Below are 17647 nucleotides of genomic sequence, written 5' to 3'. Positions count from 1 at the left end.
ATTCCTTTCAAAAATGCATTAAATTCAGCTGGCTACAATGATGACTTTACTTACTCTCCCCACCAGCCACGCCATCCTACTACAAGGTGCAGGAGAAGAAAGGTTATTTGGTTTAACCCTCCTTTCTGTCAAACAGTGAAAACTAATGTTGCAAGGAAATTCTTACTGTTGGTTGATAAACATTTTAAGAACACACCTCTTCAACAGTACTTCAACCGTTCTACAGTTAAAGTGTCTTATTGTTGTATGCCTAGCATCAAAGCCATCATAGCTGGACATAACAAATTCATACTCAAAGATACAGCTGCTGCAAACACTCAACCTGCAAGATTGTGCAACTGCCGTGGTGGCCAAGCTGTGTGTCCCGTTGGAGGCCAGTGCTTGAAGTCTAGCTTGGTCTACAAAGCAGAAGTCATCAATGCAGTCAAACCTGCCACATACATTGGCCTGACTGGTAACACTTTTAAAGAAAGATTTACTGGTCACAAGTCATCCTTTAACAATGCCAATGCAGAGCACAAAACCAGCCTATCATCATTCATCTGGTCATTGAAACGAAATCAAACCAATTATGACATTAGATGGTCCATCCTGCAGCAAGCACCAACCTACAACCCTAGCTCCGGTGCATGCAAACTCTGCAACCTAGAGAAGGTGAAGATCATGTTCAACAATGACGTCACCATGCTCAACAAGAGGTCTGAGATCAACAGCAAGTGCAGACACAGAGACAAGTTCCTTCTCACTGAACACCTGGCTGCTAATAATACCTGATACTGCCGTTCCAAGATAGTTTTTTAAAAATTATGTTTATTTCTAATTCAAATATTTTTTAAAAATCCTTTAAACTTTATTGAAAAAATCTATGAATGCTAATATTATTGGCAGTATTAAATTGTAACTGAAGATTGCTTAATGCATGAAACATGATGTTTTACAAATAAACTTTTGTTCATTCTATGTGGACTATATTTATATATATATATATATCTACTATATATTATATTTTGATAGGTACCTATGCAAGGTTGAATACTTCGAGAGGTACTTACTTGTATAAGAAAAGGCTTGGAGTGTAGCTGTGTGATGCTGGTAGTCTGGGAGATGTACAGGATTTCATAAATTGAACAGTATGTTGGCGGCTGGTGACAGATGGGGGGCTGACTGCTGTGTAGTGGAATGATGTATATCTAAAATATATGGATATATTAATTAATTATAATGACTAGTGTTTTCAAGAGATTGTGAAGTTTTTGAAGATAACGAAAATGCCTATTTGTGCGGATTTAGAATTTCTCGTGCCTGGGGCTGATATTCCGGTGAAGGAGTTAGGAATTATTGATACAGGAAATAATTTTAATTCTTTGATATCTAGAGAAATTCTTGATAAACATGGAATTGAGTTTTGTCCTGCTAAATTATCAGCGTATTCAGTAGATTTAAAGAAAGTTAATATTATTGGATATGTTGAGTTGAAATTTAGATTTGCTGGAACTCAAGCTGTGTTTACGGAGATATTTTATGTACCTGAGGTGACGAGTAGGTTGGTAAATCTTGGATCTGATTTCCTGAAAAAGAATAAAATTAATATTTGTTTGGATGAAGATAAGTTTGAATTTTGTGGGGAATCTGTTCCTATTAATTCCTGTTTACAGAAACAGGTGGTGGCGGAGATACAGAAAATTCCTATTTTGTCCGGACGAATGAATTCTGAAATTCCATCTAAACCTACCTTGCCAGGGATAAAGGAGGGGGGTGGGTTTGGAGAGTTATATTCAACGAAGTATAATGTGAAGTTGCTGGATAAAATTATTTTTTATCCTGGAGGATCTACCGCTGTGGTGCATGTGACTGGATTAAAGAATGATGGGCTTTGGTACGTGTCCCCTAATTCTTCTAAGATGACAAGTGGCAATGGGATTATGATTATTGAGGGGGTGTATCAGCCACGGAAAGATGGGTCCTGCGTGGTTAATGTGGTTAATGCGTCAATAAAACCTATTACCTTGCTGAGAAATGTGAAGATGGGGCATTGTTTCATCATGGATAATCAAGATGTCACCTGTAATAAAACAATTAATGAATTGGATAAGCCAGAAAAGTTGTCGGGGCAAAAAATGCATGAACGGGTACAGTTTATTATTCAAAAATTGAAGTTAGATGAAAACCAGATGATTAAGGAAAATCCAGAATTGAAACCCAGGATTATTAAAATTTGTTTGGAAAATTTTGATATCTTTTCAATGAATGATTCAGATATTGGTGATTGTAGATTAATGACATATGATATAGAATTGTTACCTGGAGCTAAACCTGTGAAGGCCAGAAATATTCCTTTGAATCCAGAGTACGATGCTAAATTGAAGGAACAGTTAACCAAATGGCTGGATGCTGGCATTATTGAGGAGGGTTTCTCGGATTGGTCTAGTCCTATTTTTGCTGTGAAAAAGAAGGCTGCACCTGGAGCAGAGGCTAAGTTGAGGTTTGTCATTGATTTCCGCAATCTGAACAACGTGACTAAGCGGGTGGCGTGGCCGCTGCCACTGATCTCGGATAATCTGACGAAGCTGGGTTCTGGCAAGGTGTTCAGTACTCTTGATTTGACAGCTGCCTACCATTCGATGACTATGGATGAAGACTCTAAACCGTTGACAGCTTTTAGTGCAGCAAACAGGATGTATTTGTTTAACAGGTTGCCATTTGGGTTGTGTAATGCACCCAGCCTGTTCTGTGCTCTGATGGATAAGGTGCTGTCTATCCTGCCAGGTATGTATGGATTCTGTATCAGTTACTTGGACGATCTGATCGTGTTTTCATCAAGTCCAGAGGAACATGTAGAGCATCTGCAGGCACTGTTTCAAGTTCTTAGGCAGGTCAACCTGAAATTGAATTTAGATAAGTGTGATTTATTGACTAGAGAATGCCATTATTTGGGGCATATTATTAGTGCCGATGGATTGAAAATGAATCCTGCATATTTGGAACGGATTAAGGATTGGGGCAAGCCTAGAACAGGGAAGGAGTTGCAGAAATTTTTGGGATTTACTAATTATTACAGAGGATATTTTGCTGATTATGCCAAGAAGTCGTGCATGTTGGATAGTCACAGGAATGACACTATAATAAAGTGGACAGAAGAATTGAACAGAGTATGGACTGAATTTATGGAAATGTTCAAGACTGAGATGTGTAAAGGCTATCCTCAATGGGATAATCCTAATCTTTTTATCGTGGATGTAGATTATAGTTCTCAGTATTTTGCAGGGATTATTTCGCAAGAACAGGATGGTGTAGAGAGAGTGTTTGGTGTCTGTAGTAAAAAGTGTAATGCTGCAGAACAAAATTATCCTTCCTATAAAGGAGAATTAGGTGCATTAGTATATGCATTAAAGAATTTTTTACACTTTTGTAGGTTTCGTGAATTTTTGGTTCGGACAGACAGTATTTCACTAGTGCATTATAAACGTTGTAAAGGCTATATTGGAAAATTTTGTACCTACCTATGGTTTATTTAGGGCTTTGAGATCGGATAGAGGTACAAATTTTACAAGCAGTGTGTTTAAAGGCGTGATGAAAGGATTGGGGGTGGATACTGTCCTAATTCCCCCCAGGAATCCAAATTCGAATCCTGTAGAGAGGCAAAATCAAAGTTTGTATGCTGCTTTGAAAGTAGATGAAAATCATGGAACAAAGGACTGGGCTAAAAAATTACCTTTGGCTACGTTGGTGATTAACTGCTCCAAGAGTACTAGAACTGGATATTCTCCATTTTTTCTAGTTTTTGGTCGGCAGCCACGTATTCCCCTCGATTTTCTATCACCAGTCCCGTCTGTTGAATCTTCATCCTCGCGGTCGTATTTGGAATTTCTGAAAAATATGGAGGATGTAATTAAGAGAATTTCTACAAAATCCAAGTTATATTTAGAGGTTCAAAATAAACACAGAGTACAGAGGGAAGCATTAAGAGTGACAGATGTTTGTTATGCTTTCTTTAATATTGTGAAAACTGACGTGTCCAAGAAATTACAGTCTTTCTATGGAGGGCCTTTCATTGTAGTTAAGAAATTTTCGGATGCATTGTATGAGTTGGCACCTTTTGGGAATAATCCCATCAAGAAAAATCAGGTTGTGGCTAGGGATAAAATTCGAAAAATTCATGCTCGAACGGAAGTTTTAGGGGAGGAGGTTAATTTTAACGTTTTTCCTTTACCTGAAATTTGTCCGTCCGATGAGATATTTTTGGAGGTTGACAATATGCCTGTAGAGAGAGAAACTGTAGAGGAGAGAGAGAGTGAAGATGTTGTGTATTTGTCATCTGAAAATGATGGTTTTGAATTGGCAGAGGAAAGACAGAGTGACGAGATTCAGGAGAAGGAGAGTGAGGTTGAGGTTGATAATGACAGAGTTTCAGGGGATGGAAATAGAGAAATTATACCTGTAGGTGAAGGAGTAGAGGTGGGAGTGACAGATGAATCTGTGGTGCCTGCTCCTGTAGTTGAGGGTAATTTTGACGAGGTTGAGCTTCCATCGGAACAGTCGTTTTTGACTACGGCGCCGCCGCAATCTTCACCTGAAAGATTAGTTACAATTAAGAAAAGTGGATCACGGGTGGCGAAATATTTATGGGACACTGGGAGGAGGTTAAGATCTCAGGTAGGGGGTCCTGTGGTACATGTTCAGATAGGAACTCGAGGACGGAGAAAGTAGGGAAAGGAGAGCTGATAATAATTATTTTTGAAACAAAATATTAGGGAAAGGAGAGCTGATAATAATTATTTTTGAAACAAAATATTATATAAATACATATAAATATTTAAAAAATATATTATAATAAGAGTTCATGAATTGTTATTTGATTATTTTAATAACAAATATGTGCTGACAAAGCTAGTAGGTAGAAAGTTGTCCTGCAATGAAAGGCTAAATCAGTTGATATTTGCGGGTGAATTGGTGAACAGTTATCAGCTAATAATGTCTGGTCATAATAATAAATTCAAATCAGGTAAATATTTTTTAATTTGGGGATTGTGTTTGATACCCTGTGGGGCTGATGTGATACCTGTGCTAGTAAAGGAGTGTGTTGGCGACGGTCCTGAGTTGAGGGCTTCAGAATGTACAGTATTTGGTCAGCATGAGTTTAATGGAACAATCAGCGGTCATCTGTTAAAAAAAGTGGGAGTGAGATTTTTGCCCGCGGTACAATGTCACGTCGACAGAACGGTTCACACCTGGTATTGTGGCAAATATAGCCACCTACATTTAGGGGCACCAGCTGTTGTTAGTAGTGATGAGTTAATTTCTAGTGAAGATTGTAAAAGGATGGAGGAACAGAGGGTGTTAGACATAGATGGACGACGGTTGCCTGTAGCGTTTTATGACCGGTCACTGACTTATTTCATAAATGGTACCATCCTGTATGATGATATGATGACGTATGGGATTGACCCTCAGTGCAGAGGGGATGGTATTTATTTAAATAATACCTTTGTGCCTAATACTTTTCAAGAAGTTCAGATTACAAGTTATTTGAAAAATATACAAATTTCAATGTTACCTGATAACAGTTGTTTTCTTGAGGATCAGTTCATTGGTGCACATTGTCTGGAGTCTGATCTGCGGCTTGGGCTTGATCGAGTGATAGTTCACAATAAATCACAGGAAGATAGACGTTATTTTAGTTATTTTCGGACTGTTGAAATTGTAAATTTAACTTTGTTTACATTTTCTAATATGGCGGATGATGCTAATAATCAGGGTGGCCAAAGTTGGTTGGCGATTTCTCCACAGTTTTCGTTGGGATTGAAACTGGGGAAAAAAGTGGAGTTTTCTGACTTTCTGACTGACTTGCATTATTTTCATACCAACGTTCCTGATGTATTTTTGTGGATTACAACTGCTAAAAAGAATTTTTTTCCTTGGATGCGAAAAAAGGAGGAGGATGGTGCTTTATTATTACAGTTAACTTCTTCATATCATCAGGTGGAAAGGATTTTGCAGGCAGAACAGGGGTGATGGGAGAATAATTTGTTTCATTCCAACATCAAACAAGTCGGAAATTTGTTGGTACAACATCTAGGGGAGATGGAACTTGTGTCTGTATGTAAAAAAAGATGGTTGAATGTGACTATAGGAGCAAATTTGCCGTGTTATCTTGGTCATTTTTCTTTGTTTATGGATGATAGAATTGTTGCTGTAGAACCATTCACAAGATTAGTTAAAAATGTTTCCTTGTTGATGGTTGTCGAGTGTAGGAAAAATCCAGTATTTGTGAGAGTTAAACCTGGATTATATCTAGGCAACAAGGGGGCAGGAATGCAGCTGGTTCAGACTAAACGGCTGGAGGATAGTTGGTTGAAGGTACCATTGAATTTTGAGCATCTGCTGGATAAGGGAGAGAAAGGACAGGTGTTGGAGTCTGTGGAAGAGGCTAAACTTTCGGAATTGGCTGCTAATTCAAATGCTTTTGTTGTAGAGGTTACAGAAGATTGGTTTGTACATTTGTATAATTCCTCGATTGATTGGTTGACTAATAGTTGGCAGCATTTTGTTATGGCTGTGATGGGTGCTGCTGGGGTGGTTATTGGATTGCTGTGTGTTGGTTGTTTAGGCAGACTGTGTAACTGCGTTAAATTTTCGCGTTATCGGGGAAACAGTAATTAAAATTTGGCATCCCTGATAAATATAATTTATGTAAAGTATTTCGTTTTGAATGTCGTCTTATATATGAAAAATGTTAAAATATTAAAATATTAAAATGTTAATATTTAATTATTGATTATTATCAGGAAATGGAGACGGAAACGAAAGGCGGTATCAGCGGGCGTCTGGTCGGCGGGAGGAGCGTGAACCGTCTGTTGAGATGTTGGATGCTGGTAGATCTAATCGGCGGCATGTTGTGTATAGAAGAGATGATAGGAGGCAGTATGATGTAGAATCGCCCAGGTATGAGCCTGGGTATGATGATGAGGACGATGTTGGCAACGTGAGCCTTGAAGTTGAGCTTGATTCCAGGGATCGTCTGCCTAGTGAACAGAGTGGTTCGGAGCTAGACAGTTGGACTGAGCCTCCAACGGACAAGCCTGAAAAGGTGGCAGATACTGGTTCTGGTGAGGGACGGCGCAGATTTGGTAAGTTTGTGCCAAATCAGGCTGCTGGGTCGGTCAGGACTAAGGGAGCCAGCAAGGCTTATGATGATGCTGGGGAAGGTACTTCCAGAAGGGGAGCCAGCAAGGCTTATAATGATGCTGGGGAAGGTACTTCCAGAAGGGGCGTGGTCAAGCGGCCTGCTGGGGCAGATTCTCTTGGGCCTAAACAAAAGAGGGAGTTACCAGATTTACGTGCTGAGGTTGAGAGAAATAAGGCTGAGCGCAAGAATGATAAACGTGGCTTGGCGCCGCTCAGTGATGAAGATATAGGTAAAATCAGTAATTCTGTTGCTGTGACTCTAAAGCCTATGATTGAGGAAAAAATTCGTGAAGCTGTAAGAGAATCAGTCAAAAGTTTGAACACTGCACAGAAACTTTGGCAGACGGACAGTCATAATCGGATTAAAGATATGTTGGCCTCGCATAAGAGGGATCTAATGGACTGTATAAGGAAGGTAGATACAGAGATGCAGCAAATGGTGGCTACTACTGCACAGCAAAAGACTTCTTATATGGTACAAAGTGTACAGACAGCAATGACTGATAATTGGGAAAGTAGTTCAACCAAGTTGGGACAGCAGGTGGGCCAACAGGTGGAAAGTGTTTTGGCAGGGCAGGGAACTAAGGTTCAAGAGGCTATTTCTGAGATGGCGCAAAAAGAAGCTGAAGTGCAAAGGCACCTGTCCAATATTTTTAGTGAGCTTAGCGAGATCCGGCGCAGAATAAACAATGACTTACCGGCGGCGGCATATTGGCAGTTGCAACAGGCTGGAACTTCTGGCGGTGCTGGGGCTAACAACGGAGTGATGATGGTTTCGGGAGGTGTTCAGGTCACTGGTGGCGTTGAGATGGAGGTGGCAATGCCGGCAGATGGGCCAGCGGTTGCTGCAGAGGTGGCTGTTGCGAATGATACCGCCTCAGCGGTAAATGATGCTGTGATGGTTGCTGTAGGAGGGCCCGTAACTGCTGCAGCGAGTAATGCTGTCATGGCGGCAACAGTGGGTGTTTCGGCTGAGGTTGGTGGAGGGGCGCTGAACACTCTTCCTCCAGTGGGTGAAGGAGAGGAAGGACTGGAGGCCGGGGTTAATTTCGATGTAGGTTCACCCAGTGAAGACATTGATCCTAGTTTATTGGATCAACCTGATGGATGGTGAAACCATGCTTAGCTGGATGGTTTCAGAAGGGGGTAAATGTCATATATTTATGTTGTGATGTCATATATTTAAGTTTGCAGACATATGTTAGTTGTTACTCTTAATTACTCTTTAATTGCTCTCAGAAAGAATAAAGAGAAAATATATTTAAGTCAGTTGATATTGAGAGTCCTAACACAGAACATTATCTGGTTTGGGTTCGAGTCTTTATTAAGACCAATACAGCTATTCACAGACATCCTACTACTTTAGATAGTTTGTATAGGCAGATATTCTACCCCTTCAAAGTGCATAGTTAATTAATACATTGTATTAATTAAACAGACAGTCATCCTGTTGATTGGTGTCCTGATATACAGACAGACATCCTGCTACTTCAGAACTATCCAGCTTTGAATAATCAGTAGTTTTGACTTATTAACATATTTAATCATTTCTAAATATAGTATCAATATATAATCTTATTTACTCAAAAACTGCATTTAATCCAATATAATAAATACTTAAAAATCTGTTTGCATTTTGAATTGAACATTAAGTCTACTCTATCATTAACTTATGTAAGTCTGTCTATATCACATAACTGTTCTATGCTTATAGGGAAACTATTTTTTTTAAATCAAGATGTATGTGCTTCTTTAGGTTGCCAGTAACTAATTATATTTTAAAAATAAAAATGCATATTTTTGCAGTCAAAATCATTAAAAAAAATTTGTTAAACTGTTTTTAACCTATTTTTTAATCATATATCAAAAATATACTATGACACCAGTAGAAACAGACTGCAGAGCCCAAATTTGAATTAAGTCCCCAATAAACTTTTTGGGGGGGATTTAAAAATTAATTTTATATGTTGCTGTGATCATTTTGACGGAAGCAAAAGCAACTTTTATATTGGGGTTAAATTGTTTCTTACAGAACAATTTTATATGATTTAGTTTATATCAATACAATAATAAAAAACTCTACTCTGTTCGATGGAAATAATTTTTTTTCTAAAACAATCAATTTCAGTAAAAAATTTAACATAATACAATAAAACACATTTGCTAAAGTTAAACCAATAAGATTTCTTGTTTCATTTCAATTTTTTTATGATTTCCGAAAGAGTGTTTTCACAAAGCGACTTATTTACAATGTAGTTAAATAATTTTTATTTAATTAAAATGAAAAGAATGAAAACTATACACGTAAAAGATACATAATTTTTAAAGATATTTTAAAAAAATAAGTTTGAATAATCTTATTTTATATCATATTTGTATATGTGTCAAAAAATTTTTGTTGTAATGCATAAACATTTGTTGACATCTTGTCATGTTGACATCAAATTTAACCCTTTACAGCCAATTTTTATGTGTTTAAAATAGGTGAACGAACACAAACATGTTAATGTTAATTCATTGGTATATTGTAAAGATTTAACTTTTTAGTGAATTTTTATAGTAAAATCATAAGGCCTAATTTTACTCTATACCAGAATACAATATTTATGAAGCAAAACACTCTAAAAGCTACGAATTTTACCCAAATAAAAAAAAGACCTTTTGCTTTGATCAAAATGACTACGGCAACAGTAAAAATTAATATTTAAATCCCCCCAAAAAAGTTTATTGGGGACTTAATTCAAATTTAGGCTCTGCAGTCTGATTTTACTGGTGTCATAGTATATTTTTTATATACGTTTTAAAAATAGGTTAAAAACAGTTTAAACTTTTGTCTTTCTGAGAGTACTGTATTATTTCCAGCCAATCAGAAGGCTCAACAAGCAATCACAGCTGAGCTTATTTTAATTTCATTTGTTTCCGCTATGATTTTATGCTTACAAATGCAAATTAAACCTATTATTTTCAAAGATTTTGACTATGAAAATATTGTTTATTGTAAAAAAGTAATCTGTTAAAGGCAATCTAAGTTTCTGACAAAGATAAGATTATAATTTTTTGTCTAGGTGACGTAATTTAATATTGTATTTTTTTTATAAGCACTGGAAATCTTTCAAAATTATCATTGTAGAAAAATTTTATTTTGAAATGCCTAAAACTTTTTTGTTATTGAAGCTGAAGGCTTCTTGGGTATTGGGTCTACTTGTGGCAGTTAAATTGTTGTATTACTTACAGGGTTCCTTTAATTATATGTGCATAAAAACGTTTAAATCATCTTAGCTGTATTTGAATTGAATTGAAAAGTATTTTTAATGCAAAAGTGAAATTTCGCGCAAATGTATAAACTTTGACTTGTCTGTGTCCTCCAGCCAGATTCCAACAATATGGAAAAAATAATTTATATAAAAATCCATGGTTACATTATTCTTGCCCAACACCAAAGATTATTAAATTCATCCTTAAGTCTTTCTTAGAAACCAACTTGTCAGAATAGAAAACAAACCAAAGCTGTTATGAGTTGATTTCGACTCACTACTAAAATTTTGCCACCATATTCAAAATGCAATCGATAATGCTAAGAAAAAAATCAACATTTTAAAATGCTTAGCTGGCACCAACTGGGGCTGTCATGGAATAAGGCTGCCAAAATTGGGCACCTATAATTTCTCCCCACCTTTGGAATAAACTCCAAATAATTCAAAACCAAGCCCTAAAAATTGCCACTGGATGCTTGAAATTTGCAAGTTTAGACCACATCCACCATGAGACCAAGGTTCTACCCATTCAACCCAATGCTATGCTTCTGACTAAACAATTCTTGCTCACCAACCATCTACCTGGCCACCCTGGACAAAAACATCTCTACAGACCACCACCACCAAGAAATATGAAGAAAATCATCCTTCAATAACAAGACAACATTCAACAATGCCTTCCCATTATTGTTAAATCCAGCCACAAAGCTGGATTAAAACAACTACATACTACAGCGGGATGGGAGACCAAGTACGTGCACGCCTTCCATCCTGCACCGTGCATTAATAATCCTAGGAGCTACATCAGAAGAGTTCTAGTGTGCTGGAAAGGTCCTAGGGTAGATTCTGGTCACTTCCCCCAGTACAGTGGGTTTGAGTAGGGCTAACATTCCTCCCTTAGAAAAAACCTGCTCATGTTCAACCCCCACAAAGTAATGACTAATTTATCTTTGGTTTAGGGAATGAAGAAGAGATTGGAAACAACAATATGATGTTTGGCTGGGAAACTGCTAACCGACCAGTCAGGCAGATAATTCTGAATTCCCGCAGACCAGCAAAAATTTGCACCTTGAATGTTCGGACAATGTTTCAGTCAGGGTAGTCAGAAAACATTTGCAGAGAAATGCTAAAGGCCAAGGTTGACATCCTGGCTTTCACCGAATCAAGGTGGACAAAGTTGATCTATGATGATCTAGGACATAACCAAGGGGTGGCTTTTATGCTGACCAAGCAAGAAGAGCAGGCCATGATCAGTTGGTAACCCCATGGTACTAGAATTATGGAGGCTTATTTCAAATCCTCAGATAAAAAACATCAAACTGAGAATTATAGTAGTATATGCTCCTACAGAACAAGCAGATGCAGAGGTCAAAAACAAATGTTATTACCAGCTTGACTCTGTATTTAAGAATGGTCATAACCATGCTCCTAGGAGATTTCAATGATCAAGTGGGGAGTAATAATGAGAATTTAGAAGAAATCATGGGCAGATATGGCCTAGGCTTAAAGGGTGGGAATGTAAAAATTTCTCATCTGATTATCAAATCTTAACATTTTATAAGCATATTTCACTAAACTGATCAACCAAAAACATCCTATTAACAAAAATATCCAGGAATAATGTCTTGATTTTATGGTATTTTGGAAGGGAAATAGGAACAAAAAGGAAAAATCTGAACGTTTTGGTTTCTTATAATGTGTGTAGGGATATTTAACTTGTAATATATAGTTGAAACAATTTACTTACTGTTAAGGATTTATTTTATGATATAAAATTGCCAATTAGTTTTTTTATAACGTAGTAATTAGGTTTATTTATTTGTATTATTGACAAAAAAAATTCCTCACTGTCTACAAAAAAGGGTTGAATCTCAAAGGTTATTTAAAATAACAATATCCTTTTTTATTGTGTTGGACAATAAATAACCCACTTTGGAGAATTAGTTTACAGTTTTATCAGACTGTTAATAAAGAAATATCGCACATTTATTATTTACAAATTTGTAATTAAAGGTGGGCGAGAGATGGGCCATCTAAAAATACTTGGGTACTAGTAAAAGAACCTGTTTCTAGCTTTGTTATTGTATTTGGTTTTCAATAAAAAATATTGCTTATTTTATCAATTTCTAAGTATCTATACATTGATTTCAAGCAAGGATTATGTTAAAAGTCAGCTCAAACATTAGGAAAAATAGAGAACTATGTCAAAAAGTTTACTTTTAACTGTAGAAGGAAAAAAAGACAATTAACTACAGATTTATATAGTCCGGAAATTTTTTTCCAATCTTGGACATAGTAAAAATCGGCGGAAAAAGCCGTTTTTTAAGGAAACGAGGGACAGTTTTGCCCTATCTTTGAGATTATGTGAATGAGATGATGTTAAGGTTTGATAATCTGTTGAGAAATTTTCTCATTCACAGTCCCTTTAAGTAATGGCAAGGAAAATGACAATGGTGATAGACTTGTGAATGAGATGATGTTAAGGTTTGATAATCTGTTGAGAAATTTTCTCATTCACAGTCCCTTTAAGTAATGGCAAGGAAAATGACAATGGTGATAGACTTGTAAGTTTTTGTACTGAAAACAAACTTGTCATTGGTGGAACCATCTTTAAACACAAGAAGATTCATACTGCCACCTGGAGATCACCAGATCAAAGAACCTTTTACCAGATAGACCACATCTGTATATCTAGACGTTTTAAAGGTTCTCTCCTTGATGTCAGGATAAAAGAATGATGTTAATTCAGACCATTATCTTCTATATTCTAAAGTTCGGCTTAGATTTAAAAAGCAGGACTCAAAGCCTAACCTCAAAAAGAAATATAATTTAACAACCCTTCAAAACTCTGAAAAGCTACAAGAGTTTAAGCTCAGATTTGAGTTGTTGACTCTTCAAGAGGAATATGGAGTTAAAGATATTTGGCAAGGTATCAAAAAAGTTTATAATGATACTAGCCAAGAAAACTTAGGTTTCAATAGGCTAACCAAAAGCCGTGGATCACTCTCCAGAAGATAAAGACCTGTATAAGATGCTCAGCAGAGAAATCCAAAGAAATGTCAGAATTGACAAAAAAAGAACACTTGGAAAACCCTGCTATGCAATCAGAAAATGCTGCTAATCAAAATAGAATGAAAGATGTCTATGAGATTACTAAGAGCATTGCAGGTAAAGTACACAAATCAGGATCACACATCAGGGAAAAGGATGGTTCACTCCTTAAAACTGATTAAGATATTCTAAATAGATGGGCAGAGCACTTCACTGAACTGCTAAATCTTCCAGTTCCAGAGGAAGAAACTGAGATTCCACCCTCAGATGCACTTGACATTGACTGTTGAGCGCCAAATCTATTGGAAATCAAAAAGGCCATTAAAAGTTTGAAAAATAACAAGGCCGCTGGACCTGATAACAGCCAAATATTTGGGAGATCTGGACTTTGCTGATGAGATTGCTTTGTTAACAAGCAATAGAAGTCAAAAGCAAAAGACATATGTCAACAAATGTCTTAGGAGAATCCACAAGACCTTTTGGCCTAATAAGATCACAAATGCTAAGCTTTTAGAGCGCAGTGATATGTCAGACATCAAACAGAGAAAATGGAGATGGTTGGGACACACTCTAAGGAAAGGGCATGATGATTTAACCAATCAAGCCTTGACTTGGAAACCCTTCACGGTAAAGAGGAAACCAGGTAGACCAAAAACAACCTGGATGAACTAAAAGAGAAGAATCTATCATCGTTCAATGATGCCTCTACTGAGGCCCAATTCAAAGAAAATGGAGAACAATTGTGCAAGGCCTATGCTCTGAAAAGAAGAGATAAATAGCGATGATGACATACTACAGCAGTAAATAGAACCATCGCCCATTATGCTGATAACAAAGTCATTTATTTTAAAGTTAGTATGTTTTTCAACCTATTTTTAAGAAAATACACTATTCTAAGACATGGAGATATATTTCGATTTTATGTCTAAAAAATATAGGTATGAGACATTAGATAACAGCAAATATGATCAAAGATATTAAACATACATTTATATAGAACAATGTCACAAATTATTTTAACCTTAGGTATCACCATAAAATACAGATGACAACTGAAAAAATTTCTTGAAAAGGAGGAGTAGGGAATAATTCTTGGAGTTATGGGGCGGGGCATAGTTTTTTTATTTTTGAAGCTAGAAGAACAATTTTTTTGCAGAAAATGTTTATCTTTATGTAAATCTTATATTTGAAATATCAAAATATAAATTTAAGCGGCCGCAGCTGTACTTGGCAGCTGCCAGCCGCCACAGTCGGCGGTCGGCGGGAAAACGGCGGCGGATCTTATTCATATCGGAATTAGACAAAGCGGGGATATGCAACAGATAAAATTAACCTTAAAAACATTTCTGACCGAAAAAGAATTTTAAAAAATTGAGTTTTAGAACACGACCACTTAAAAATATAATTCATTACTTATTAGTATGCAAAGACGACATTCAAAAAAAAATTTAATCAGAACTATGGCTTCATGGTGCTTCCTGGAAAGGCCTTGAGGAGCTGAATCAGGAACTTTTGTCCGTTTCAAAATATCTCGTTCCTAGCCTTAGAAATCACTAAAAAACCAAAATTTTTTAAGGTTTATTGAGAATTGTCCAATTTGTAGAGGTTTTTTAGATTTTCTCAGGCTAGGAACGAGATTTTTTGAAACGGACAAAAGTTCCTGACTCAGCTCCTCAAGGCATTTCCAGGGAGCACCATGAAGCCATAGTTCTGATTCCATAAATTTTTGACTCCCATTTACAAATAGCTATACAATTGAATGTCTGGTCGTCAGCGGTTTTAAGACTTAGGATAAATTTTAAATCATCCAGAGGTGTATTATATCTATATAAATTGAGTGCAGATCCCCGCTTTGGCCTCAGAAAAAAAATGTCCAAAATCGACCCACCCTATTATGTAGACATGTAAGAAAAGTTTAAGTTTAAAATTTGAAGTCTCTAAGTCAAAAATTGCGGCCACAGGAGCCATTTAAAGATTTCTGGAGACCTGGAGGATCAGGACCTGCAGGATCATACCTGGAACCTGAAATTGACTTGAACACATGTATTTAATATGAGGATGTACTACTAGAGGATATTTTAGTATTTTAGTAAGATAAAATGCTTTGTTTAAGTAAAAAAAATATTTTTGCTCTTTACCTGGATGACCCTGCCAGGTTTGCTGGCATCCTGTGCCCGCCAGGATGGAGATATTAAAAAAATGTCAACTCTCAGTTATGTCTCATACCCACACTTAAAAAGTCAAGCAGTTTGGGCTCTTTATCTTTCACACACAGAAAATAAGACAGAAAAAACCGAATAGGGGGCATTCAACGCCCCCCCCCCCCCGACCGTTAAGGGTTAAAGGACTTTTTTAGGGGTCATGCTGTAAATCATACATTTCTTGCACTATTTAAAGCTGATTCAGTATATTTACAATTTAAAATGTTTTTTTTTTTATCTCTACTGGGCATTCAGTGACTGCAAGTTATGGATATTAAAAAAAAACAATTTCCACTGGTGACTTCCATAATCCTTTTGAAACTCAATTAGTAAACCAAGTGGGGTGTTTAACCCCACCCACACCACCTGAAATATCAACAGTAGATACAATTAAATATAGTATGACATGGTGTGTTAAAAATTTGAAACAGACACCTCATTGACATTAATTACATTAATGCTACAGGTTAGTTTACCCAGCAAGATGACCAACAGGAATGTAATGTTAAAAAATGTATACTAAAACTCATTGTAACTCTAAAATTTATATATCAGGAGATACGTATTGTACTCATGATTTTCCTGATTGTATGAACTTATTTGATACTGTGATAATGGTTTACAAAGAAGATATGAATATTCAAGATGAAGAAGGTACAATTTTGAATGATAACAGGTTTTACAAAAATTGTAACTTTAGATCAACTTACAGGATTCATCAATAAAATTTGTTTGTTTTTTAATCAGGAAGGACACCTCTATACAAGGCAGGTGGGGATTCACGTTTTGCATTGAAAATCAGAGAGGCTGGTGGTGATTTTGGACAAAGTCAATGTGGAGGTTTGACTATTTCTTATAAGATACTAGATTTGTGTTTATTTTTAAGTCAAATTTTAAGAAACATATATTAGATATTGAAGCAAAATAATGATATTTCCTTTTTTAGCATCAGAAGTAAGTTACAATAGCAAAGGTAAACTTTTATTATACTTAAATAAAATGCCTATAAATTTTTGTTATTGAAGATGAAGGCTTCAAATTTGGGATACTAAGCTTACTTATTTATCAAAGTGAACAAGAATGAAAATAGCAATTAAAGTGAAGCTAAAAATCAGTAGCATACAACTAGCATCATCTGTAAAGGGCGTGGAACACCACACACCCTTTAAATTTTTTCTAGCTCATTTTCTTTGTGTAAAAGCAAGAAATGAATTATTGATCAAGATAAAAGTGCAAATTGAAATATTTTAAAGGTCACCATTATGGTGGTCACAGGATGTCAGCAAACCTGGCTGTGTTTTCCAGGTAGAGAGTAAAAAATTTAAATATATGTGTGTCTAGAAATTTGCGCAGTTTCTAGATTATTTTTGACTGTCACATGATGCATCATTCCAAGTTTTTAATTCATAGGAAAATTCTAACATACCTAAATAAATAGTTAGGGCTAGCTGTTATGGACTCACAGACAAGCCCTTATTATACTAAATCTGGCTGTTGTGAATAAAAAATTTTTTCACAAAAGTAATTTTGTTGTTAAACATTCATGTTTCTCTACTTCACTGTTGTTGCAATGGGACTGTAATTTCAAAACAGGTGTAGAATAATAGAGCATGACTATTTAAATATTTATTTACAGCTTTGATTGCTGCATCAACACTTGGAGATGAGACTGAAGTTAGAACATTATTGAAAACTGGCCAATTTGTTGTTAATGCAACTGACTCTAAAGGTAATATTAATGAGAGTTAGAGTAAAAAATTACAGGCACAGAAGCCACTCAAAGTTTCTTTAAGATTCTTTCAGATTATTTGAATTATTTGAATCATAGAGAGCTATCTATCTATTTTCTTTTCTATCTATCTATCTATTATATCCATCTATCTATGCAGTATTTATCAATATATCTATCTCTGTTTACAACTATCTATGTATATCTAAAACTATACCCTTGAACTA

General features: G+C 36.1%; 2 protein-coding genes across 2 annotated transcripts in view; one reads left to right on the top strand and one right to left on the bottom strand.

Annotated features, from left to right (window-relative positions):
* Window positions 1–17647, top strand: part of LOC145306934 (uncharacterized) — a 43058-nt gene that overhangs the window by 13356 nt on the left and 12055 nt on the right. The window contains exons 3-6 of the mRNA XM_080149273.1: window positions 16247–16345; window positions 16439–16531; window positions 16638–16664; window positions 17328–17420. Of these exons, the coding sequence (XP_080005399.1) occupies window positions 16247–16345; window positions 16439–16531; window positions 16638–16664; window positions 17328–17420 (312 nt within the window). The remainder of the gene's footprint in view (window positions 1–16246; window positions 16346–16438; window positions 16532–16637; window positions 16665–17327; window positions 17421–17647) is intronic.
* Window positions 891–2483, bottom strand: LOC145307510 (uncharacterized). The gene is made up of 5 exons (XM_080149966.1): window positions 2302–2483; window positions 2006–2062; window positions 1528–1568; window positions 1019–1190; window positions 891–901 (listed from the first exon to the last, which is right to left on the bottom strand). Exons 1-5 carry the CDS (start codon window positions 2396–2398, stop codon window positions 891–893), a joined length of 378 nt encoding a protein of 125 aa, XP_080006092.1. The 5' UTR covers window positions 2399–2483.

The sequence above is a fragment of the Acartia tonsa genome, chromosome 15 (genome assembly GCF_053477335.1).
Source record: "Acartia tonsa isolate MP-2025a chromosome 15, ASM5347733v1, whole genome shotgun sequence".
In the NCBI taxonomy this organism is placed as follows: domain Eukaryota; kingdom Metazoa; phylum Arthropoda; class Copepoda; order Calanoida; family Acartiidae; genus Acartia; species Acartia tonsa.
Note: the sequence above shows the minus strand (reverse complement) of the source record. Positions and strands in the feature narration are given on the sequence as shown.

Bases quoted from the DNA above. Each gene is read 5' to 3' on its own strand.
- LOC145307510 (XM_080149966.1), bottom strand. From the start codon at position 2,398: ATGCCAGCATCCAGCCATTTGGTTAACTGTTCCTTCAATTTAGCATCG. The intron at 1,569-2,005 runs GTAATAGGTTTT...ATTCTTTTTCAG, and splicing joins TCTTCACATTTCTCAGCAAG to GAAATCAGATCCAAGATTTA. The intron at 1,191-1,527 runs GTACATAAAATA...CATATATTTTAG, and splicing joins CAACCTACTCGTCACCTCAG to ATATACATCATTCCACTACA.